The 25,281-nt window shown below is 44.6% G+C and overlaps 1 protein-coding gene across 1 annotated transcript in view; it reads left to right on the top strand.

Moving 5' to 3' along the window:
* The window catches only part of SLC7A14 (solute carrier family 7 member 14), a 127,572-nt gene extending 102,728 nt beyond the window's left edge, over nt 1-24,844 (top strand). The window contains exons 5-8 of the mRNA XM_046003616.1: nt 299-445; nt 3,121-3,329; nt 5,654-6,531; nt 18,147-24,844. Of these exons, the coding sequence (XP_045859572.1) occupies nt 299-445; nt 3,121-3,329; nt 5,654-6,531; nt 18,147-18,469 (1,557 nt within the window). The 3' untranslated portion in view covers nt 18,470-24,844. The remainder of the gene's footprint in view (nt 1-298; nt 446-3,120; nt 3,330-5,653; nt 6,532-18,146) is intronic.
* Nucleotides 24,845-25,281: the final 437 nt, after the last annotated feature.

Consider the following 25,281-nt stretch of genomic DNA (forward strand, 5'->3'; position numbering starts at 1 on the left):
AACTTATTGGTTTGCTTATAACCCCACTTGTTTCCCAAAATGATCTGAATGTGTTGAACAACCCAGTTTTCATTTGGCCAAGATTCTCCTTATCTCCAGTTTCCACATGAAGGAATTGCCCAGGGTCACACAGCTAGAAAGTACAGGAGATCAGAACTCAAGCTTTGAGGACAAGTTCCACCATGTCACTCCCTCTGCTGCTCAGATGTCACCAGACACTGGGCAGTTGCTGTACCGTGTGCTAGGCCCTTGTGCTGCCCTGACACTCTGAGTCTGAGAAATGCCATTATCCCACCAGGTGCTGCAAGGAGCAGCCACGTGTTTCTACGCTTTCATCGGCTTTGACATCATCGCCACCACTGGAGAGGAAGCCAAGAATCCAAACACGTCCATCCCTTATGCTATCACTGCCTCCCTGGTCATCTGCCTGACAGCATATGTTTCTGTAAGTACCACATCCTTTCAGGACCGCCCTGATGGCCTTTTCGTATTTGACTTTAAAATGGAGCTCTGGGACTGGGTTACCTTCTGTCAGGAAGTGGTCCTTCCTTGTGCAATCTTGGTAACTGTATGCATGTGTCCACACATGCTCTATCCCCATCCACCCGTGACAGGAAGAAAATCGGGACTCCAAACTGGACATGGGAGCAGCCCCGAGCCCTCACTTCACCCTTGGTCTCTGAGTCTCCATCCCCATTCCTCCCCACACACACAGGCTCTGGGTGTCTGCTGCTGCCCAGGGATGGTATACAGGGAGTGGGCTGCTGTCCAAGGAGCTCAGATCATAGGCTGGCAGTAACGGGTGGGTGTGCAAGCAGAGGCATTGTGGACCTCTGTGCACCCTCCTCAATGCTCTTCTGTCTTCTGGGAACTTCCCGGCAGCGAGAGGCAAGGCTCTCCCAGAGTGGGGAGACAGAACACATCATCCTCTAGAGACACTCTTCCCCTTAAATCTCAGAGGAAATTTCTTTTTGCTGTTGCTCCCTCTTTTTACACTGGCCCAAGCTTCTTATTAAGGTTTTCCTACTAAAGGGAATCCTCAGAAGGAAGCCTCAGCCTTGTCTTCTCAGGGTCACCTCCCTGAGACAATCTTCGCACTCCTCACAGCTCCCATCCCAGAACCTCTATCACAGAAATAGTTCACTCACACCATTCCCCCCACCCTAACCCCTGGCAATGGAAAGAACCAGTTGACAAGCCAATAGTTTGTCATTACACCAATGCCCCGGGCCCTTAGGTTCCCACTCACTTCAGTTACCAGAAATAGGAAAGAGCCAGCAGCTGGGGACATGTCCTATCAGCACTGCTACACCGCTGCATAGCATAGGAAAAGTACCTTTCTCCCAGAAACTAAAGCAAAACAATAACATCTTTAGCAACTAAGGAAGTCAGACCAGTGGCTGGCTTGATTATTACGGCAAGCTGCAAAATAGTATTGTCCTGGACACCAAAGGAAAACACAAGAGTAGCCTTCAATGCGGTTTATAAGGAATTCACCTGCTCCTCACAATTGTTTTATGGGTAGGTCAATTATCACCTCCCCCTATGCACACACAGGCAAGCGGCTTCATTTTATCCATTCTCTAGTTATCCCTGCAGACAGCGTGTGCAGGGAGTGATGTGGGAAGAGCAGCAGAGACACTCAGCTCTGCTTTCCCCTCTTATTCCTTCCTCATATCCCTCCGCCTCCTCCTGGGGTCAACCCCTGTGGCACACACAGGCAAGCCGCTTCATTTTATCCATTCTCTAGTTATCCCTGCAGACAGCGTGTGCAGGGAGTGATGTGGGAAGAGCAGCAGAGACACTCAGCTCTGCTTTCCCCTCTTATTCCTTCCTCATATCCCTCCGCCTCCTCCTGGGGTCAACCCCTGTGGCACACACAATAAAGTTAATAATCACAATTCCTTTCTTAGAACAGCGCTTTACAGACTACAGAGTACTTCTCTGCATCTATCAACTTTTTGCCCATCCTGATCTAATGTGAGCAGCAGGCTCAATGCAAATTGCGGTAGGGATCCGTCCCACTCTCCTCTAGCCCACCCCCAAAAAGGATGTTGCAAGTGGTGAAGTTGCCGGGAAACATTCTCTTTTACAACACATGGCCCTTACCCATGAGTCGGGGGCTGTTTGGTGTTGTGCTGGTCAGCAAGCTGTCATCCCACCATCAGAAAAGCCAAACCGTGGGGCTGTGGTAGTCCATCTTCCCGTCCTCCCTAGAAGCCCATGACTTTGCCGGAGGATTTTGGCTCCTGAGAAATATGCAAAGAAGGGGTCTAGAAATGCATTGCCCTCTCCCTTTCAGGCTCTGAACTCCCTTCTTCATGACAGCATTGGCCTCTGCAGGCCAGGAAAGGCCTGGCCTTATGACCAGTGGCTTCATGGCCCAGGGCCACGAGGAAGGGATGATATGGCAGCTTTATCACATACAAAGGAAGATAGGTCCTGGGAGCCAAGTGATTCCTGGCTAAACAAAGCCACAATAGCCTTACAAAACCAGAGTAGAACTGGGTTCCATCCCCATGCCATAATTTGTTTGTTGGTCTGCTTGGCTCCTGGCACTGAGCTGCAGAGAAGAAATGGAAATATGAGCCCTTATCTGGGTCACATCTGTTAACTGGCTATGGATTTCTAATCACTTATCTTTGGAGTTTCTATCTCTGGTGTTCATGGTGAAAGGGAGTATATAGTTAAGACTGTATAGGACCCTGAAAGTATAAAATAAATGAGAGTCTGGGCTATGTGGGCAGTGTGCCCATGGTCACTGCTAGGCCCTGGTTCCAGTGCCTTTGGATCTCATTCCTTCCATCTGGTAATATCTGCCCTTCATTGGACTGTCAATGTAGTTCTGCTGTTGTGGGGCTAACATATCTGCATACTTACTACTCAATTATGAAAGGGCCAGAGAGATACTGAGGATCTTCTCACCAAGACCACGAAATTCTAATGGGAGGAGAAAATACTGAGACCAAGAGCTCTGGAACCCAAGTGACTGGTCTAAATTAAGGGCATATGCCAGGAAGTGGCAAATCCAACACCCAGGTCTCTTTACTCTCCTGTGGGACATCCAGCCATGCTGACCGTCCTCTCTACCTCCAGCCATGTTTTCTCTTGTTTTAACAGGTGAGCATGATCTTAACTCTGATGGTGCCATACAATGCCATTGACACGGAATCCCCACTCATGGAGATGTTTGTGGCCCATGGGTTCTACGCTGCAAAATTCGTAGTGGCCATTGGGTCAGTTGCAGGACTGACAGTCAGCTTGCTGGGCTCCCTCTTCCCAATGCCAAGGGTTATTTATGCCATGGCTGGTGATGGGCTCCTTTTCAGGTAAGGGCTATGCTCCATGAAATGTATTCTATTTTGCCATGCATGTCCAGGGAGAATGTCACTCACTGTCAGCCTGACTATAATTTTTTTTTAAGATTTTATTTATTTATTTATTTGACAGAGAGAGAGAGAGATCACAAGTAGGCAGAGAGGCAGGCAGAGAGAAGGGGGAAGTAGACTCTCCAATGAGCAGAGAGCCTGACACGGGGCTCAAACCTGGGGCCCTGAGATCATGACCTGAGCCGAAGGCAGAGGTTTAACCCACTGAGCCACCCAGGTGCCCCAGCCTGACTATAATTTTGATGTGAATGTAAGTCGCATAGACTATGGAATTTGTCCCATATCCTAACAAAGAGTATGAGTGAAAGGAATATAAGCCCTGAAAGAGTCCCTCAGTTTGACTCTGGGTCCCTCAATCTAGCACACACTGTTATGTTCCCTTAACTGTCCCACCCCTCCTGTTCAGCATTGTGTGTTGCTTTGTGAAGATTCTGGGTGTCCAATGGTCACACTGGGGCGGATTCCAGAGGGAAGGATCCCAGGAACATCTCAGGCCTGCCCTCACACTGAGGCTTGGTACTGCCCATCTCTCCACAGCCCCTCTGAAGCTGCAAACATTCCAAGCTACCATCACAGGGAGGATAAGACCATCTGAACAGAGCCTAATATCAGTAGCAACAATGGCTACCATTGATTGAATATTTGTGTATCCTAGGTGCTTTATATACAGTATTTCAGTTAGTTGTCACAATAACTCTGTTTTGCAAATGAATATAGTAGATGAGTATACTCAGGTGAAAATAACTTGCCCCAACCCCCAGTTACTGAGTGAGGGCCAGGATTTAAACTCATGACAGTCTGACTCCAAAGACCAGATTTTTAACTACACCAATATTGGCCGTGAAGTGGCCAATCTGCCCATGGACACAAAGGGAAGGTGACCCACCTCTTGATTCCCAGTGCCCACCATATGAGGGCCTTGCAGTGAAGGCATTCTTCAAGTGCACGAAGCAAGGAGTAAAGCATAGACACCAAGGAGCTCTCGGGGGTATGGAGGGATCTCCTCAGGGACTTCCTGCCATCAGCTGTCATCTTCTGCTTCATTTCCTCTGCATACCCTCAAAGTCATCACAAGGTCCGAGCTACCATGTTTGGAAGCTGGACAGATCCAGAAGAGGCCGATTATCATGGAGATGTGACAACTTCACACATCCAAAAGGTTTTTCTGCTCTCAAAGAAAATTAAGAGGAAAGATCACAAGCTCAGCCAACAGTCATGTGTAAAACACAAAAATAAGGGAAGGGATCCCGGATGCCTTAGTCAATTAAGTGACCAACTCTCAATTTTGGTTCAGGTCATGATCTCAGGGTTGTGGGATCAAGCCCCACGTCATGCTGGGCAAGGAGTCTGCTAAGATTCTCTCTCTCCCTCTCCCTTTGCCCCTACCCTCATTCACACTCACTCTCTTTCTCTCAGAAGGAAAGAAAGAAAAAGAAAGAAAGAAAGAAAGAAAGAAAGAAAGAAAGAAAGAAAGAAAGAAGAGGAAAAAAGAAAAAGAAAAGAAGGGAGAAATGGAAGAGAGGGGAGGAGGGAGGATTAGGAGGAGAGTGAGGAGGAGAGCAGGAACCAACTTAAGGCCCACAGGAACTACTTAAATAGTACCTGCCATTCATTCACTTTTGTTGGTCTTCTCCAGTTGTAACTGTCTGGATTTAGCCTGCATCTATGAGCACATGTTCTGAATTATTGTGCTCTTTTGCCAACTAAACCCCTGCACTGTCATTATAGAGCAGTGCTTCTCAAGTTTGGGCATAAATCAGAATCCTCTGGGGTTTTCTAAAGTATAATTTGCTAGGCTCCATGCCCAGAGATTCTGATGTAGTAGGTCTCTGGTGAAACCTGAAAATATGCATTTCTAATAAGATCCAAGGTGATACAGATGTTGCTGATCCATGGACTGACCACACTGGGTAACACAGGGAACCCCAAGCAGGTATGTGCATTCTCCATCCATCATTTCTTCCCAGGAAATCTTGCACATCAATTCAGGCTTCTGACATACTTCCTAAATTCAATCAACCCTTCATATCACATAATAAAGTAGGAACTTTAATAAAGAAGTTTGCCTCGAAACCAAGGCATTAAAGAAAATTCTTTTTAAATTATACTTCAAAAACCAAATCCTACGGTAGGAATAGGAGCTGAATTGAAACCAGTGAATCCAGAAGTAAACTGGAGGAGCAGGACCAGGAGGAGTTAAACCACATTAGAGTCTGTCCCCATCTGTAGCTCACTGCTAACCCTCTGCTTGCCCCTCCCTCCAGGTTCCTGGCTCATGTGAGCTCCTACACAGAGACGCCAGTGGTGGCCTGCATTGTGTCAGGGTTCCTGGCAGCTCTCCTCTCACTATTAGTCAGCCTGAGAGACCTAATAGAGATGATGTCCATCGGCACACTCCTCGCCTACACCTTGGTTTCTGTCTGCGTCTTGCTCCTTCGATACCAACCGGAGAGTGACATTGACGGTTTTGTCAAGTTCTTGTCCCAGGAGCACACAAAGAAGAAGGAAGGGATCCTGGCTGACTGTGACAAGGAAGTTTGTTCTCCTGTGAGTGAAGGGGAAGAGTTTTCTGGCCCAGCCACCAACACATGTGGGGCCAAGAACCTACCATCTCTGGGAGACAACGAGATGCTCATAGGCAAATCCGATAAGTCAACCTACAATGTGAACCATCCCAACTATGGCACTGTGGACATGACCACAGGCATAGAAGCTGACGAATCCGAAAACATTTATCTCATCAAATTAAAGAAGCTGATTGGGCCCCGTTACTACACCATGAGGATCCGGCTGGGTCTTCCAGGCAAAATGGATCGGCCCACAGCAGCTACAGGGCACACGGTGACCATCTGCGTGCTGCTGCTCTTCATCCTCATGTTCATCTTCTGCTCCTTCATCATCTTTGGTTCTGACTACATCTCAGAGCAGAGCTGGTGGGCCATCCTTCTGGTTGTTCTGATGGTGCTGCTGATCAGCGCCCTGGTGTTCGTGATCCTGCAGCAGCCAGAGAACCCCAAAAAGCTGCCCTATATGGCCCCCTGCCTCCCCTTCGTGCCTGCCTTTGCCATGCTGGTGAACATTTATCTCATGCTAAAGCTCTCTACCATCACATGGATCCGGTTTGCAGTCTGGTGCTTTGTGGGTAAGCAACTTCCTTTGAAGCCTTGAGAGTTCCCTCTCAAGGACTTGAACAGGCTTATCCCAAAATTACCTCCTAGCTGGACTAGGTTTCTCCATTGCAAGAGAAATCTGGCTGGTTCTATGGACACTTGCTTTCTGCATTAGAGTCAGTTAAGCCAGTTATGCCCTTTCTGCCTGTTAGGATCTTGGTCTTTGGTTCTGAAGAATGATGCTGATCAATCCATCACTTTCCATCACTTCATTGAATACCGTTACCGGACATCCCTTTTATGGATAATTAATTCCATAAAAAGTCCACTTAAAATGAATCCACATAATAAAGGGACAAAAATAGCACAGAAAAAGTGAGAGTAGAAATGTTCAACTGGAATTCTACCTTGGAAACTAAAAATTATGAAACTAAAGTTTAAAAAAGCATTTTTCATATATTTGACAAAATTAAATTAAAATACCAATCATGCCCTAATTTCTTTAACAAACAAAGTATGAATTAAGTGTGGATTTTTTTGGCCTAATATTTCTGACTAAATCATACCATTTCACATCCCCACTTCATATTGACTTTTATAAAATATTTAAGACTTTTTCATTTTTTCCCAAGATTCTTTCTTCATCCTTCGATATTCTAGTCATTCTCTTGAGAAGCATCTATCACGCCATCGGTCTTACTGATTTTCTCTTCTCCTGTTGGTAACTGATATAACTCTGCCAGCTCCTCAACCGTCCACAACTTTGGGTGTAAATCAAAAATGCTCTCTCCAAATTCACATTTATTGCCTTCGAAAAGTCCTGCAGCTTTCCCAAGATTGTTAATTTCCCTTTGGGGTCGATTTAAATTATCACATGTTTCTCACACCCAACAAGCACTGATGTTCGTGAGGTGGCTTCGGATTGGTGCTCGTGATAAGCTGAGAGGGAGGTTTAAGTGAAGCCTAACTTTAAAGTTCCTTAGTCACCCTCTTGAAGTTCCCTATACAGATTGGTAGCCCTGAAGCCCTATCCTCTCCTTGAAGTCAGGAATATGGGTGTTCAGCACGGCGTCCTCTGTGCCTGGAACACAGCATGTGCTTAATAAGTACTCCTCTCTGACTACTGTTTCGATGAGAAAAAAACGGAATAGCTGGAAAGAAACATGAGGAGATGGAATTTAAACTGTAAGCCTGGACGATAAGATTTATATAGAGGGAAGTAGGGGAGAAACAGTGCTCAGAGGACAGAGCTTTGGCCTTCCAGCAGATTCCTCACTGCTGAAGACCAGCCTGTGACTTCTTGTAAACATCCTGGCCCAATTTTTCACGACTTTAGGTCTCATTCTTTGTTAGGCTTTCAGAGGAGTTCTTGAGAGAACCCAACGAACTCGTCAGGGTTTTAACTACTTACGTGATTTATTCACAGTTTCTCCATTTAAACATATTTCTATTGGAACATGTAGCTAACCAATGGAAAGATTTGACTGAAGAAGGGAGAAATGTTTCACTCATGTATTTGTCAAATGACTGAAGGCATAGACATGAAGACATAGGCATTCGTTCCTAGAGTGTTAAAGCTGGAAGGGACCTTCACTATCTAGTACAATGTTACCCACAGGGCGGTGACCAATCTATTGGTAATATCTGGGCTGATTTTAGAGAGTCTAGGAATGAAATTTTTTTGAGTTTTTAAAAATATTACATAGTTATTATACATTTTCACACATACTAGAAAAATTTATTTGCTCACATGAATCTGGTAATTATTTTTAAATTTAAAATGAGTCAAATTCAAGAAAAAAACGCCAGTACTAGTACAGGTGCCATGATTCATAGTAATAATTAACACTTAATATAGCCCTTAGCCCATACCAGCCATTATGCAAGGACTTTCCTCACATTAACGTATGTAACCCTCAAAATGACCTTCATTTTACAGATGAGGAAGCTGAGACATTTGACTGAGGGTCACATAGCTAGAATTTGGTAAAGCCAAAATTAGCAGTCAGGTGGTGTGGGTCTAGGGATCGTGACCACAGCCGCTATACTAAGTACGTGGTATAGAAATAATGGAAGTTGGAGAAACACCAACATCATCTATCCCTCCCTTCTTCTCCATCTCTCGGTTTTAAAAATAACAAAACTAAACTTCCAAAAAGTTAAATAACATGCTCAAGGTCAACAGGAATAATGGGAAGCTCTTCACAGGGCTATTACTAAAACCCAATGTCTCCACGCTCAGCTCTGCACTTGGTAACGCCCCACCACAGTGTCCCTGAACATCCTTCTTGTTGGAGCAGAAAGTTTGATATGTAGTTCCTGCAGATGAACGTCTAACATCAGGGCTGACTCCGCAGGTGCACAACCTCTGCACACAGGGCCCCACATTTGGTCTAATGCTCTGCTGCTGCTGCTTCCTTGAATTCTTACCAAATTTTTTTCTTCTTAACAACTTCTTCACAACAGGCTCTATGATTTCATTTTGCACTGGGGCCCACAAATTACAATACCAGTTCTGCATTGTATCTGTGGTTTCTGGAGCACCAGAGGCATTTTGCAAAAGTGGTAAGGTGGTGGGGATCCTTGCCTTTGGAATCAAACCACCCAGGTTCAGATCACAGCTCTGCCACCTCTGTGTCTTGTGACCATGGGAAGTTCACTTAGCTCCTTTGCGTTTCAGTTTACTTGTCTGTAAAAATGTAAATAATTCACTAGTCTTGATCTGGTTGCTCTTTGAGGCTTAGATAAGAAAAGGGGTGCCTGGGTGGCTCAGTTGGTTAAGCATCCGACTCTTGATTTCAGCTAGCCTCAAGGTTGTGATCTCAGGGTTGTGAGGTCAAGCCCTGCAGCGGGCTCCCTGTTAGGTGTGGAATCTGCTTGGGAGTCTCTCTCTCCCATCTCCCTCTGCCCCTCCCTACCTCGCCCCTCCTAAAAAAAAAAAATTAATTAAAATTTTAAAAGAATATATTGGGGAAAGTGATACGGATTATTTCTCTCCTGACCTTCTTTTTAAAATCTAAAATGATTCATTGTCCTCCAGACTAGCTATCACATGCCAAAGTACAGCATGAACCTGTTCTGACTCAGGTTGCCCTCCCAGTTATCAGGCAGAAGAAAACTCCCAGAGAGCCTTTCGCAATCTTGCTGATAGCATAAACTTCAAACCTGTTCCAGAAACGGATACTCCCTGACAGGGGAGGAAGTCACCCTGCAGCCTAGGGCTGCCCAGAGGGCACAGGAGCTCACAGCTCAACAAGCACCCAGCTGCTAGCTGCTAATTTCCTTAGCATCATGGTCTTTGAAGACTGGTATATGAGTAAGCTTTGCCTAAAAAAAAATTCTCAATCTCAACTACACAGCAGAATTGCCTGACTGCTGAAATACTCTGTGCCCAGGATCCCCCTCTCAGAGATTGTCTGATTAAATGAGTCTGGTGTGGCCCAGTACTGGGCATTTTTTTAAGGCTCCCCAGGTAATCATAAGCAGTCAGGTTTAAAATGATCTAGAACAGTGCTTCTCAGAGTTGGGTCCCCGACCAACAGCATCAGTATGAGCTGGGAACTAGTTAGAAATGAGATTTTGAACTCCACCCCAGACCTACCAAGTCAGAATCTCTGAGAGCAATTTAGGTTTTAACAAACCCTACAGAGTATTCTGATATATGCTCAAATGTGAGAACCACTGACCTAGAGAGAAAAATAAGAAGATAATTAGTAAGCAGGTAGATAATTTAATTACAAAAACTCCATTTTCCAAAAACAAATTTTTTCCCATATAAAATATATCTATCCTACAACCCCACATTGGCTTATAAAATTTTCAGTGCTCTCATAGAACAAAGATTCCACCTCTAAACTTGAGTCTCCAAAATGTCAGATTTTTCTTCCTAATTTCTCTATTCATAGTATAACTTTCCTGGGGAGAACAGAAGAGATATTTTTAAATGGAACTTCTTATGAAACAGCAGCTACTTTTTTAAAAGATTTACATAGTTGAGGCTGAGTCATAACTTGATAATCTTCTTGGGCACATTTTTTTTTAACCAGGCTTCTCTAAATGAATCTTAATTACAACATTTTTCTAACAATGTTTTGCTAAGCTTTTGACCTTCAGATGAGCACGACTCATAGAGTAAAATAAGGCACAAGTCCCAACAAGATTACTCAGCACTTGTTTCTTTTCCTTCAGACAAGAGGAATAACACATATAGCAAATGTTTGATAATCCCAACAAAATGAGCACAGAGAAGCCTGAGTTTTCCTTTCCTCTTAACTGATGTGGTTTTGTAAAAGACCACCTCAAGGGGTTGGGCAGTCTCAGGGAGTCTGAAGCTAGCAGTGACCAGTGATGACACCACTCAGTGGCACTTTCCAGCTCTACGGTTCCCTGTGGGACTTTGTTAGAAAGTAACCATCTGGTAGACCAGCTCGTGGGCCCCCTCACCCCAAGGGCTGCCAAGTTCTTGCCTGCATTTTTTCGGCCCCTCTGAGAAAGCAAATTCTTGTCTATAGATTTAGAGAACAGACAGTGATTTGGTAATGAACCTCATAAATCCTGTACTAAGACATAATTTCCAAGGAGAAGACACACCTATGGTCTTTACCTTTGCTATCGTTTGAAAATCCTTTTGGAAATGGACTCAAAGCAGCCGTTGTCATGAAGGGAAGAGGAGGAAGGAAGGGGGCCATGAACTGGGGGCAGAGGGCATCAAGATGAATCAACTCCTGAGGATATGTCCCATAAATAAGCTTGAAATTCTCGCTATAGGCAGAGGAGAAAACAATTGGCAACTTCACCAAATAAATAATGCTCAAAGGGGAGAAAAAAAAAATCATGAAGGCCAGGATGGGGACGGTAACATAGCCAGTGCAACTGGGGGTGTGAAAGGGGATCCCGCTACAGTCCAGGCTGCGTGCTGGATGGGGCTGTGCATGGAGGAGGGGGCCTGGGGATCCCATGGCTCTACGCCCAGCAGCAGCTGCAGGGGTGGCTCTCCTTTGAGACGGAAGAATGACGGGAGAGGGGGCCATGGCAGAGACAAAGGTCCTGGAGCAGATATGTGCGGCGTGCCTGGGACCCAGAGCCATGACACAGTGAGCCCTGGGCAGCTTCCCCTCAACATCACATTTGTAAGATTCATCCACGCTGTTGCTTGTGGTTAAGTTGTTCATTCTCCTTGCCCGGCAAGCCTTCCCCCGTGAGAATAATATACCGTTCTCATGCTCATGGACATTTAGCTGGCTTCCAGTCTGGGGCTCTTACAAATGGAGCTGCTGTGGACATTCTTGTACATGATTTTTGGTGGACACATGGACACATTCCCCCGGGGTTTCTGTGGAGTTAGAAGCGGAATTGCTGGTTTGTATTACTGGGTTTTTTAAATATTCCTTTACAAGTTTGTATTCTGTCTCCTGGCCATTCCAGCCCCTCAGATAAAAAAAGGGTCCTCAGTTCCATTTTGCGGATGGGAGACTGAGGCATAAAGTCATGTGACTTTATATTTGATCTGTGGCAGAGCCAGGGAGAGAGAATCTCCAGCACCCCCTAAGCCCCCATTCAATCAGAGCCGCTCCTCCTGGCCACACCAAACTAAACAAACCTGACTGTTATCCTAATCAACAGGGCTTGTGGCGGTATTTTAAAAACTAACCAGCAAAGTGGGAGTTGGTAGGGATTGCAGCGGGCGGGGAGGACACCTTCTCATTACCATCCAGTCTTCCTTTCTGCACTGGCAGATGTCTGTTTTGGAAAGCTGATCCCGGGGTAGTAAAAATAAAAAATGCTCTGCACATAACAAAGTGCCTTAGTTATCTGCAGCAGGCAGGGCTTCCTGCTGGAAAGTGAGCCCCAGGAAGAGACTGCTCCACCCAGCCTGAGGTCAGGTGGCCCTCCTCCTCTGGCCTCGGAGCCTTTGACTGCCTACAGAGGACAGGAAGCTCCCAGGGGACTCTGGAGATCCGGCAGCTGCTCCTCAGCCAGAGTTCGGGCCAGTGGGGTTAGAAATCTGCTGTTACCATCCATCTCTATGTCCCCCCGGCTCTGTGCAGAGCTGAGCTTTTGTTCAAGGTGTTCTCCCATATGATCCAGAGATACCTGCGCCCTCCTCCTAACCCTCTCACTTGTAGGTTTGGGGTCATTTACTTAATTTGCCCAGGTGGATCCACACGAGCAGAGTAAATGGGTGTGTTGCCCCCTGATGCTCAGGGGTCCCAGCATCTGAAAGCAAACCTGGCATTTCTAACCCTTCCTGGAGGTGCCTGTGTGGGGTGGGAAGAGCCATCAGTTTAGAGTCAGGAGGCAGAAGTTCCAGCACCATTTCAGTCACTGATTTATTAAACAGGTCTTAACCTCTCTGGGATGATCGATGAGAAAGGACTTTTTTACAAAGGGTTTTACGATCACAGAGTGTTCTACCACATAAAGAAAGCCCATTAAATTGCCAAAGGCATGATTCTTCATCTTGTCTAGCCTGAGTCTCTTGGGCACATTCTCCATCAGGGAATATCTGTCTGGAAGAAAAGCCAAGGCCTCCTTTCAGATATTTCCCTTCACTGCAAACAGCCTTTCACTAGACTCATTGCCATTACCTCGGAGCAGGCCTGGCATTCGGCCCGTGTGCCTGGAGAACAACCATGTCTGTTTTTCAAATACTGAAACCCTCTGTGCCTACTGCTAACTAGTGGGTGCCCTACGTCTCTGGTCTCCCTAACTCAACAACTCAAAAAAATAACTCCAGCCCAGCGGGAGGGTCTCCAAGACCCCCTGCAACACAAAAGCTAATTCCCTTCTGATTTTTAACACCACACCCGCCTTTCACCTATTAGAGCTAGAAGCTGTATAACTACAAAGCAATAGTTTTTTTTTTTTTTTTTAAGGAACTGCAGGATTAAATATGCAAATATCAATTAGCCTTCTCATTCTTGAGGCTTGGTTCCAAATGACTTCTGCTTATGCGGAAAGCAAATCCTCTCTGAAAAGTAAAACTTTGCCATCTGTTAGGGTTTATGAAAGAACATGATGCCAGTCCCAGTGACAAATAACAGTGCCCAAAAACTATATGAGGCAGTAATAGCGTCATTGGAGAGAGTCTATAGTCTCATAAAGTGAAGAATTTTTCCCCATGGGCTTAATAATTCAGGGAAATTTCAATAATTCTGGATATCAGAAGATATTAAGGAATTATTATCAGTGTTTAGATGTGATAATGATACTAAGTTAAGTTTTTTAAGTCTATTTTAAAGATACATAATTATTTACAGATGAAGCACAGGAAGGAAAGGATTTGTTTCCAAATGATCTAAAAACAAGGGCTCAGGGGGGTGGGTGTCTGGAGGGACCAAGTGATGAGTATACCAGGTTCTTTATACTACTCTCTCCACTTTGGTACACGTTTGGAATTCTTCAAACTGAAAAGCCAAGCAAAATTGTTTTCAATCAGTCTATCCCCCTTGGCCACTCCTGGTAGGTGAGAAACACCCTGGATGGGGACCTGGGGAGCCCCTAAGGACTCACAGTCCCAACACATCCGTGTTGCTGTGGAAAATCTTATTTTGTCCTATGTCTGTCTCTGAGATGTACACACACTCACACTCACACACACACTCACTCACTCTCACAGTCACACTCACATGCACATTCCCAAACAGGCTGGGAGGAATCTAAACAAGATAACATGTATAATGTTTTGAACTCCTTGGGAGAAAGATACGACATAAATCACGCATCATGAGGACCTCAGCACCCAGAAGTGTTGTGTGAAGTTCAGTTTAGATGAGTCAGAATTCCCAGAATCCCCACAGATTTTTCAGAAACTACCTCATGCTTAGTTTTCTAAGCCAACTGAAGAAAGAAAAAAAAAAAGGAGCAGAAACAAAACACCCTGCTGCTACACAGGAGGCTTTTAGCAGCTCTGTTTACTCCTCCGACACAAAGCCTTTGTTTATGTGTGACAGATGGTCGTCCATGCTTGTCTCCTCTCTCTCTCTACCTCCCTTCCACCCGCCTTCCCTCACTTCATTTGATCCCCTCTTCTTCTTTGTGCCCCCCCTCCCCATTTTTCCTTTTCTCCAGTCCTTGGTGCCTTACACCACTTTCCTTGAACTTACTCGAGGGCCAGCAAGAAGCGTCAGGCAGAATGCCAGTCCTTTGCCCGGGCTGACCATTGGCTGCATGGCTTCCATCAGGCTGCATGCACACAGTCACTTCTTGGTTCAGTGCACTCGTGTTTGAAATATATATATAATTTTATTTATTTATTTATTTGAGAGCGAGAGAAAGAGAGCATTGTGGAGAGAGGCACAGAGAGAGAGAGTCTCAGGCAGACTCCCCACTGAGCACGGAGCCCAATGCTGGGCTCCATCCCCGGACCCTGAGATCATAACCTGAGTGGAAACCAAAGAATCAGATGCTCAGACAACTGCACCCACCGGGCACCCCGAAATATATTTTTAAAGACAAAATAACACCTTTGAAATTATAGGAGGCTCAGAGCAAACATTAAAAGGCCCATAAATACTGACATGAGAGATTTCCATGGGTTGCTTTTTCAAAGTAATCACAGTCAGTGCATTCAGGAGCACACATGTTCCTTCGGACACCATCATTCCCAAAGAACAAAGAACGAATGTAGACATAACCCCTTACTCAGCACATACTGTGACAGGCATAGTCTGTAAGCCAGCCTGCGGAGGGCAGGTGTGAAGGACTAGGCTTGCAAGACTCTTCTCTCTCTCCATACGAATGCTATTTCGGCCCTCAGCCTGTTTCTTTTTTTGTAAAATGAAGGTACTCAAACAACTCTATAGACTCTTTCCAGCTCTAAATATCTAGGATTCTATGAGGCTCTTAGAGAATTTCCATAGATCAGTCTACCTGACACCACCACACCTGGCGGGGGCAGGGGAAGATCTGTCAGAATAGATGTCAGACCATCTGGAATGACGACCTGTGTGATGGCAGAGCAGAGAGCTTAGAGGCAAAGGCGAAAGAAAAGAAAGGGTATTAAGTTCAGTAGGGAAATAACTCACTTAAAAATAGGGTCTGAGAAGGGGATCAGATGGAAAGAATTGATATAATAGAGACAAAGCAGGAATCGGAGGCAGGATTCAACCCCTGCCTCAATGCCTACGGGAAAAGATAGCAAAAGTGGGCAAAAAGAGCTGTGGGCCTGTTGATCCCACCTGGTCTCCTGAAATTTATTCCCAGGTCTCAAACATGCTTCCAGCAGAGGCATTCTCCAACCAGGAACATATTGTCCCTTTTAGAAGGGACCTTAACTTGATGCCTTCTCCTACACAAGGGTAATACCTATCCCCCATGGCTACTCCCCCCACCCACACACACACAAGAAAGAGTAAAGTTCCGTGTTCAAAAAAATGAAATCGCTATTTGAGAGTAGCTACATCTGCAAATGATTAGCTCTAGGATTTATTACCAATTAGGACTATAAATCTCTGCTTACTTTGGCTCCTGGAAAGTTGATTTCATTGGGGGGGTGGGGCAGGGGTTAAGAAGAAAGTCATTTGAAATAGAGAGGGAGAAATCCAAGTTGAAAAAGACCCACTTCAAATTCAAAAGGAGCAGGATTTCTCAGGCACGAAAGAGGGTAACAGAACAGAACATGACCTTGTGGCTCTGAGCAAACAGCTGTGCAGATGCCTGCAGGGTTAGCAAAGTCAAAGGGATGAGTGCCACTCAGAAGAGGGATTCTGGGGTTTGGAAGGGAGTTGTGTAACTGAGTGGCATCTGGTGGCCAAGCCCTAATATGGCCAGTGTAGGCAACAGAGCATGTGTCTCAGGAGCCTTATGCTCTGAGGGAGTCCCAGTCTTGGTTGCCCATTGGACTCACCTGTGAAGCTTTAAACCATATCCATGCTAAGCGAAATAAGTCAATCAGAGAAAGACAATTATGTCTCTCTGATATGATCTCTCCGATATGAGGAATTTGAGGGGGGGTCATAGGGGGGTAGGGAGGGAAAAAATGAAACAAGATGGGATCAGGAGGGAGACAAACCATAAGAGATTCCTAATCCCAGGAAACAAACCGAGGGTTGGGGGGGTGGGTTGGGATAGGGTGGCTGGGTAATGGACATTGGGGAGGGTATGTGCTGTGGTGAGTGCTGTGCAATGTGTAAGCCTGATGATTCACAGACCTGTACCCCTGGAGCAAATAGTACATTATAAGTTAATTTTAAAAAAAGAAGATATAATGAAGAGGAAAAAAAAAACCATACATATGCTTCGATCACACTGCAGACCCATTAAATCTGAATCTCTAGGGGTGAGGCTTGGCTGTAAGGGCGGTTCAAAAACTCCCCAGGTGACCCTCCAGCTGAAGTCAGAGTTGAAAGCCACTGCTCATCCATTTCATCCTCATGGCAATACCATGTCATAGGTGCAGTGACTACCATGAAGAGAAAATGAAGCACAAAGAAGCTAAGTAACTGGTCCGGGGTTACATGACTAATAGTGATGGAAGCAGGATTTAAACCCAGGGCTCACACTCTTAATCATCATGCCCTATGACCCTCCCCCCCAAGGCTATGATTCTCAGCTATTTCAAACTCTGAGCCTCCATGAGCTTTTCAAGATAGAAAATGGGGGTTGTTGAACCATTTTTTAATATTTATTTATTTTGAGAGAGAGAAAGAGAGCATGAGCAGGAGGACAGAGGGAGAAGCGGAGAGAATCCCAAGCAGACTGCGCGCTGAGTGGACCCTGAGATCACCATCCGAGCGGAAACCAAGAGCTGGATGCTTAACGGACTGTCCCACCCAAGCGCCCCTCAAAGTATTTTTATACTTAATTACAGAAAAATTATAATAGAAATGAAACATTAGCCCTAATTAATGCTCCATATTGCCTAGGAAAACAAGTTTCTTCCCTTGGCTCGGAATGACATCAGCTAAGGAGGTTGCACTGGAAATTTCATGCTCATCAGAAGTTCTCATTCATTCATTCATTCAACAAAGATTAAGTGCCAGTTTTCCGCAGAGTCTCAAAATAGAAGCACCCTGGGCAGATAATCACGCAGTAGGGTTCCAAGGGCCCTAACAGTGGCAGGCAGCAGACCCTTTGAGAGCGAACAGCTCTGAATGGCAATAATACAATACTCCTTTGGTGAGTGAAAAATGGCGAAGTAAACCATGGGGCAGTATATGGGCACTACTGGGTGGGGAGATAAAAGATGGCATCCCTAACGGACGTGGGGTGATAAAACGCTACAAGAAGGTTGGGGAGACAGTGTGGGTGATTGACAAATATTAGTCTGGGCGGAAAAATGCAAATTCCTAGTTGGCACCTGCATTGAGTGTAGGGATACAGGGAGGTGGGGCAGAGGTGACTATAGAGAGTCCACATTCTGTCTAAAGAGGCAGCTAGCGCTCACCTCCCGCCACAGCTGCCATATAGGAATGTGGGAGTAGGGTCGTGAGACACCCTGACGTTTTTAGGGGAAGCTGTAAATACGGGTTGCTTCATGCCAGACAGCCCAGTTTTTAAATGACATCTAGCTCGAGTCTTTTCCAGACACTATGTAGACCAAAGAAAACACATCCACCGCCGACTCCTTTTTCACCACGGAGCGCCTCCCCGCTGGTCCCGTGGATGCCCAGAGCAACTGCTTACGGGTGCCTCTCCCTCCCTGCAGGTATGCTCATTTACTTCGGGTACGGCATCTGGAACAGCACCCTGGAAATCAGCGCGCGCGAAGAAGCCCTGCACCAGAGCACGTACCAGCGCTACGACGTGGACGACCCTTTCTCGGTGGAGGAGGGCTTCTCCTACGCCACGGAGGGCGAGAGCCAGGAGAACTGGGGCGGGCCGGCCGAAGACAAAGGCTTCTATTACCAGCAGATGTCAGATGCCAAGGCCAACACCCGGACAAGTAGCAAAGCGAAGAGCAAAAGCAAACACAAACAGAACTCAGAGGCCCTGATTGCAAATGATGAGTTAGATTACTCTCCAGAGTAGGAGTAAACACACAAGAAACGTGTAGAAACGGTGGTGATTCCTTTTCAGTAACTTAAACCGTGGGCTAGAGGATGAAAACATTTTTTGGCTCTCATTTCAAAAATCCTGCCTTCCCCAGAGTCAGTCCCTAGTCATAGCCTGTCATTTGCTAGTTTTGCTCTTCCGGATAGTTCTGTCGAAGAGTTTAACCTGGGTTTCATCACTGATCCCCTTGTTAAAAACAAAAAAGCTAAACCAGAGGCTGCAAGAAATTCTGCCTTAGGTGTGACCATCAGAGCTGATGGCGGCAAGTGTTTCCTAGGCCTCTGCTTTGCTGGTTGAATCTTTTTGCTTCTTATGGAGACCCCAGAAGCAAGGGGCTCACTTTGGGGGCCACCCTGAGGCTGCAGCTCCTCCTGGAGATGTGCCAAAGCAGGTGGGTGTGGGCACTTCCTCAGCAAGCAACGCTTGGTCTGAAATCTCACAAAAACGAATTCATGGAGAAGACACAGGCTTCTTTTTATTCACCAAGGCTCTCCCAATCTCCAAACTCTCACTTTAGGATCCAGCAAAGGTTAGGGACCCTGAGACCGTTTCCCCCAGAGAAGCTACCCTAAGGCAGCCTTGCAGACCCAACAATGTGGTAAGAAGCACCATCAAAGCGCTACTTGAATGCCCAGGAAAAAAAAAAAAAATCAGCTAACCATCTCTTGCGGTGAAGGCCAGAAGGGCACTGGCAGAAATTAACTCTCTGTCATACCTTTTCTTTTACCAGCCTCTCGGCTCCTGCTGATATAATGAAAGGGGCAAAGTCGGAGCATGATTTCATGGCATTAATATGCCTTGAAGAAGTAGGCCGTTTGTTTTCTAATCGGATAAAAATCTTTACAAGGAGAAGTGACCCAGCCGCTGAGATCACATTGCAAATTCTATTTCAGATTTCCAAAATTATAAATTGCGTAGTTTGTTGAGATTTGCCACCGCGTGAGCCGCGGGAGCTCCTCTGAAAACAGAACTGCTGAGGCTCGGCTTGTGAGGTAATGGCATTCCAAGAGATCACATTTCACTTCTGAACCTTCCTCTCAGATACGAGTAGCTTGCTTTCAGATACGTATTCTGTCTGTTCTTCCCAGAGCAGGTTCACCGAAGCCCAAAAAAATGCCTACCTGGTAAGGTCTGCATCGGGCCCTAAGAGGGGCTCTTAAAAGAATTTTCTCCGAAATAACCTAAGTGAGAGAATGTGTGGCAGGAAAAAAACACATGGCTTATCAGTTCTATTCCTGGGTCCCCGGTATTCCCGCGGCGGCCCGCAGTCTTGCACACGTGAACGCAAAGGCACAGTGGCAATCAAGCTACAGTCTTTATGGGGGTTTCCTGAAAGGGGGGCAAAATAGCAGATTTCTTGCCCTTTCTCTCCCGGATCTAGCATTATGCCAAAAGTTTTCTAGACTACATCGACTAATGTGAAGTCTTTTCTTTGTGGAAAGGCTGGGGTTCGTGCCATCTTGGCATACCTTAGGATTACAAACAGGAGGCAGAAGTCCATTTTATAACTCAGTGAACAGTGACTGAGGCTGTATCAAGTGCAAAGGAACGGGAATAGAACAAAGTGTAATATTCTGCCCTCGGGGGCTCCCAGGGCAGGGAATGAGCAGCACTGGCATCTGACAAACGCAGATAAAACCACCAAGCCTGACAAGTCTTCCTGGCTGATGCCCTGGGCTTTAATAAAGAATAAAATAGAAGGTCAATTGAAACATTTTTTTTTAAACATGCTTTTAAGTAAATTGCATATTGCACCTATGGCCAACGAATGCCGGTAAATTCAAGTAACGCCTATTTTCTAGAACTTCTTTTCCATTCTTCCGTATTAATTGTTCAGAATTCTGGTTTTCTGGGGTCATTTTGTCAACTTAATGTAACACGTGGCAACGCCATTTTTTTTCTTCCCTAAACTTACCCCTAAAGATACAGTGCCTGGTCTGTGAAACACACCCTTGGGGATTAACTGTGGGTGAATTATCAGTAATATTTTGTGAATACAAAGTTTTGAACTAGTTTCGAGATTCAACAAGTCTGCCTAAACTAAATACATCATGTGAAGCCTGAAATATCCAGATAGATGGGGGGGGGGAGCTATATTCATTAAAAATGTCCAAAAAGAAATATGGATGTAAAACAACAAAATCTTAACGTGGCTGAAAGAGCTCCCTTTCAGTAGTGAGGGTTAAGTATTAAGGTCACGATAGTTTGCTGTATGGATACATACGATGTATGGAATTTCTGTAGCATGAGGAGAGAGAATACAGAGTGAACACCGTTGGTATTGATTTTGCGAAGACTCTATGAACTCTTCTGGTTCTGGAGACATTTCTCCCAAGTTGTATCTCCTTTCTATAATCTTGGTCTCTTTACTTCTCTAAAGTTATAAATCTCCCTAGCTATCTTAGTTTAAAAAAAAAATTAGTATGATAGAGAAAGATTTTTTTAAGTAAATTGACATGTTTTTGTTCATGTTTCCCAGCCTCTGTGAAATGGTCCCAGGTTTCACAATGCAGTTTCAAATACCGTCAATTACTAGAATGATTATATTAGTGTTTCCTAGCAATTTTCTCAAGACCGCGATAGCGGAATCACGTTAAAAGTAAGATCACCTTATAATTACCGTAGAAACTTAGCCTTCTTGAATGGGTCCAAGGAAGACCTACATTTTATTGAATTCTTCTCTCCTGCAGGAGCTTTTCCAGGGAGGTTTCGTTGTGTGAATTAGTAGTGTGAAACCAATTATGAACTTTTTTGTAATTGTATTCGATTTATTGGTACCTGCTTCCTTTCAGAAGGATTTCAAGGTGGCTATTAAAAAACACATAATGCAAAAATAAGAGAGGAGCTTGGGTAAATAAAAACAGAAATGAAAGGATAAGACAAAGCTAGAGTGTGTTCAGTGCACAAATGCAAAATCTTGATACGCATTGCTAAATTTGCCAATGAGGTGGCAACTTGAAAAACACTGAAATTGTTGGGAAGGACAAGACAAAATACTCCTGCATGATAAGAACAAATCTTTCCCCATGAGGGCAGAGAATAGCATAGATCATTGAAACCCACATACAAGCTCCAGGCTTAGATTTTGCCAGTTTCCCGTGCCTGGCATAGAGTGGGTGTTCAGTAAAGTATCTGATGATCAGATGGATGGCTGAATGCACAGATGAAAGGAAAAGGAAATATCACCTATTCAAGAATTTTTTGTGGAGTCCTTATCTGTCCTATGGTCTAAGACATGGGGGAAACAGGACATATAATATGCATCAATAAAAACCATAGAGAAGGTGACACGTAGGATGAGGGAGTTACAAAGTTCAACAAGAGTTCAAATACAGAAAAGACCTCCTTCCACTGGGAAAAACGATAGTGAACGTAGTCCTTGCGTGGAGCCCTGTGGAATGGGCAGAACATTTCCCCCAGGTAGAAATGGGGGAAAGGTTTGCCAAGTGGAGAATCAGCAGGAGGAAGGCGGAGATGGGCTGACAGCGGTCTCTGACTAATAATGTGTACTGCGCCTCCTGCACAGGAAAGCAAGAAGCTAGTTTGACAGGAGCTTATGATGTACGCATGACTGAGCTATGGAACAGTAAGAAATAATGCTGAGAAGGTGGCGAGGGCTTATTCACAGACAGACTTGAACAACGAACTAAGCTGGCTGGCTCTCCTCGGGTGGGGAGACACCAGGGCAATGATGAACATATGAATCAGGGAAGACTGGGCTTAGGAACCCACGGCAGTGGCTTCATCCACTTGTGTAAGGACCTAACAGATCACACACACACTTCGAATAGATTTAGTATGTTAAAGGGGAAAAAATATCCAAATTTTAGCAATGTATGATTGATTCTTAATCATCCTTAACCTAGGAGAAGCATAGTCATTTAACATGTAGACAGACAATACAAAGTTGTTCACAGCCATTTTAAAGTCTTCAACAGTAACTTTAAACAACCCTACTTAACTATTTTTTCTAGCTTACTAATCTAAAAAGTAAAACCTCAGCTCCAGATTTTACTGAGCTTGAGCAGAAGGCCACTTTGAACTGGTGAAAGGAATCAGATGATAGAATTAGGTGAAGAATCCAGTTCTACCGCTTAGTCACAAACTAACAGCTAATCAAATGTCTGCATCATGATCGTGATGTTAGATATACAGGGGGGAGGGGAAGCTGTTGAGTTTAACAACGCATTTCTGTACATACAAACCCAGCAATTACTGGGAAACAAAACACAGCTCCTCCAAAGAAATGTCTTTCCCCTATTCTCCTGAAAAGGACTAATAGACTTGACCTCCTTCACATCACATTTGTTGGAAGTTTACAAGGGCATACCTTTTCTCTGCATTATAAATAGAAGCTACAGGAGTATGAGAATCGGCCCAAAAGACTAGCAGAAATGCTTTTCCCCTCTCCCCAGCTTTTACCAGGCTCTGAGATGACCGTGGAATCTCATGGACGGTCAGCTACAGGTTCACCTAAGTTTGTATCTCAGAACAGAGAAATCAGAAGTCAGGGAGCATGTCCAAATCCAGGGCTGGGACCAACTTACTGAATCCAGGCAGAGTGAATGGCCCGCTCTTGGATGTAAGCTTTCAGGCTAGCAAACAATCCAGAGATGGCCTTAATTTCTGATTCTGGCGGGGAGCAGAGGAGCGAAGGAAGCACACACTAAGGGTGCATGACAGCACTCCGTTTCTATGCCATGTGGAACAAGACTAGTCAAAGAAGGTGTTTCTAACCAACATTTTCTCGGAGTCTCGGTTTCTTCTGCATGCTTGTATCTCCCTGACACCAAGGACCCATTTGTCTTCAAGGGCCCTTTGGAGTCCCTAAGAGAGAGAGAGGCACCCGCTGCTAACCACGGATGGCCTGGCCGTGAAAGAGCCAGTGCTTGTCGTTAAACAGCAGGCAAAGCCAGGAACCGCATCCCAAACCACAGGAACCCAGGTGTTGTTCATTGAAGGGTGGACTTCGTATTTCCCAATTCCATTGGGATGGGTGATGGGGAGCAAAAAGGCCCCTTTCCTGTACATAACTGTTAGTGCCGTGTCCATTTTTCTCTCTAAGACTCCAGAGGAGAAGCTATTGTAATTCCTTTTTCTCCTCAGGAGCTACCGCTTTCGAAAATGCTTTCCTCCTCTTGCTCGGCTTGACTAACACACGCATCATTCTGAAATACCTAGGCAGCTGCCTTTTGTCAAAATTATCTCTCTAAGAAAATGTCCTTTTTTTCTTTTAGGACTTAAAGCCCAAAAGGCATTAGTGGAAGTTTTGCAGCCCACCAAAAGTGAACGTAATTCTGCAGTATCAACTAAAATAGTGTTAGAAACCATTAAAGAGTATTCTACATGTGTGGAATTATGAAATTCGTAGAGGACGTGCACAAAATCAGCTTTGGGCTTGAAGCCTTCTGAAAGCAGGGAGCTGTAATTTCTTACCCTCCGAGAACTTATTAGTACATTCTGGTACGATATGGAGAGAAAACGGCTTTGTGTAAGAATTAAGAAACAGGGACAGCCTAGATTTTTTTCATCAGGGACCCCCTCTGTGCTTTTTTTCTATGAAACTTTCCTAACACAGACACTGGTGACATTGGCTTTTAAAGAGAACGTTGGTCATGTAAATTTTCCTTGAAGCACAGACTTTGAAGGACTGTGTTCCTTCGGAGAGTGAGATGAGGTGAGTGCTTCTTGCACATCTCCTCCTGGTGGGTATCGGCAGTTGCCAGTTCACGGGTCTCACTCACTCGTGTTCCTGGAAGCAAGAATCTACACCAGAAATCATGGACTCCCCAAAGCAAAGACATGCTATGTTAATGCTACAATAGCGCATAAATACCTCAACTGTCTGGGCTGATCGAGGGGCTGCAGGTTTTAAGAGAGCAGATACTGTCCTCCTCCATGTAGTCACACCATCTAACAACAGGACTCGACATTCTAGCTTTCTTCACTGTGGAAAAGAAACGTCACTGTATAATCTGTATCCAAAGTTCTAAATACAGCTTGTAAATTTTACTGACTTGTTTCCTTTTGTTGGGTCCTTGAGAAGTACAACTTGCTTTTTGCGGATGGTAATTTCTAGTGTCTTTCTCTGCTATTTTTTTGTTTTTGGTATGAAATTGCTGTATTTGTTAAAGTTTGTTCGTTCTGTGGTTTTTAATTCCCATTGGTGCACTGTACAATGGGGTGTTGTAGTGTATCATCAAGAAAGAAATAATATGCCGATATGTTATGGAGTGTGTTTTATTTTCAAAGGACTCTGTGGTGTTGATGATATATTGATTTACCAAGATACTAAGGGAAAATTCTAAATTTACCAAAATGTGTATATTTTAATAAATGCGTAAAGCTTTATTGTGTGCCTTTAAATTAAAAATGGGTTATAAAGAAAGTCAGAAACAAAAGTGTCTTACTATAAATCCATAGCAATGTAAAGCTTTTACACAGAAGACTACCAAAAGAAAAAAAAAGAAAAGAAAAAGGAGTTTTCCCATATTTTGTTAACCTTAACCAGTATCTGAAGTCTGATACTTTCTTTCCATTCTAAAATGGAGAAGAATAAGTGAATCTTGCCTTAAACGTTTCAATTGTCCTTTGTAGAAAAGCCAGATAAATGAGCTCATTTCTTTTGGAACTAATTGCATTATTGTGGAAAATTCGTTTTCAGAATAAAAATATTTTAAAAACTACAGCTAATCGACTATTAAAATTAAAATTTGAAGAAAGTCAGTGCTATCCTACCGTTTTAAATTCACTTCATTTCCATGAAAAGAACAGAAGTTCTTCTTTAG

This window comes from Meles meles, chromosome 4 (assembly GCF_922984935.1).
Source record: "Meles meles chromosome 4, mMelMel3.1 paternal haplotype, whole genome shotgun sequence".
In the NCBI taxonomy this organism is placed as follows: Eukaryota; Metazoa; Chordata; class Mammalia; order Carnivora; family Mustelidae; genus Meles; species Meles meles.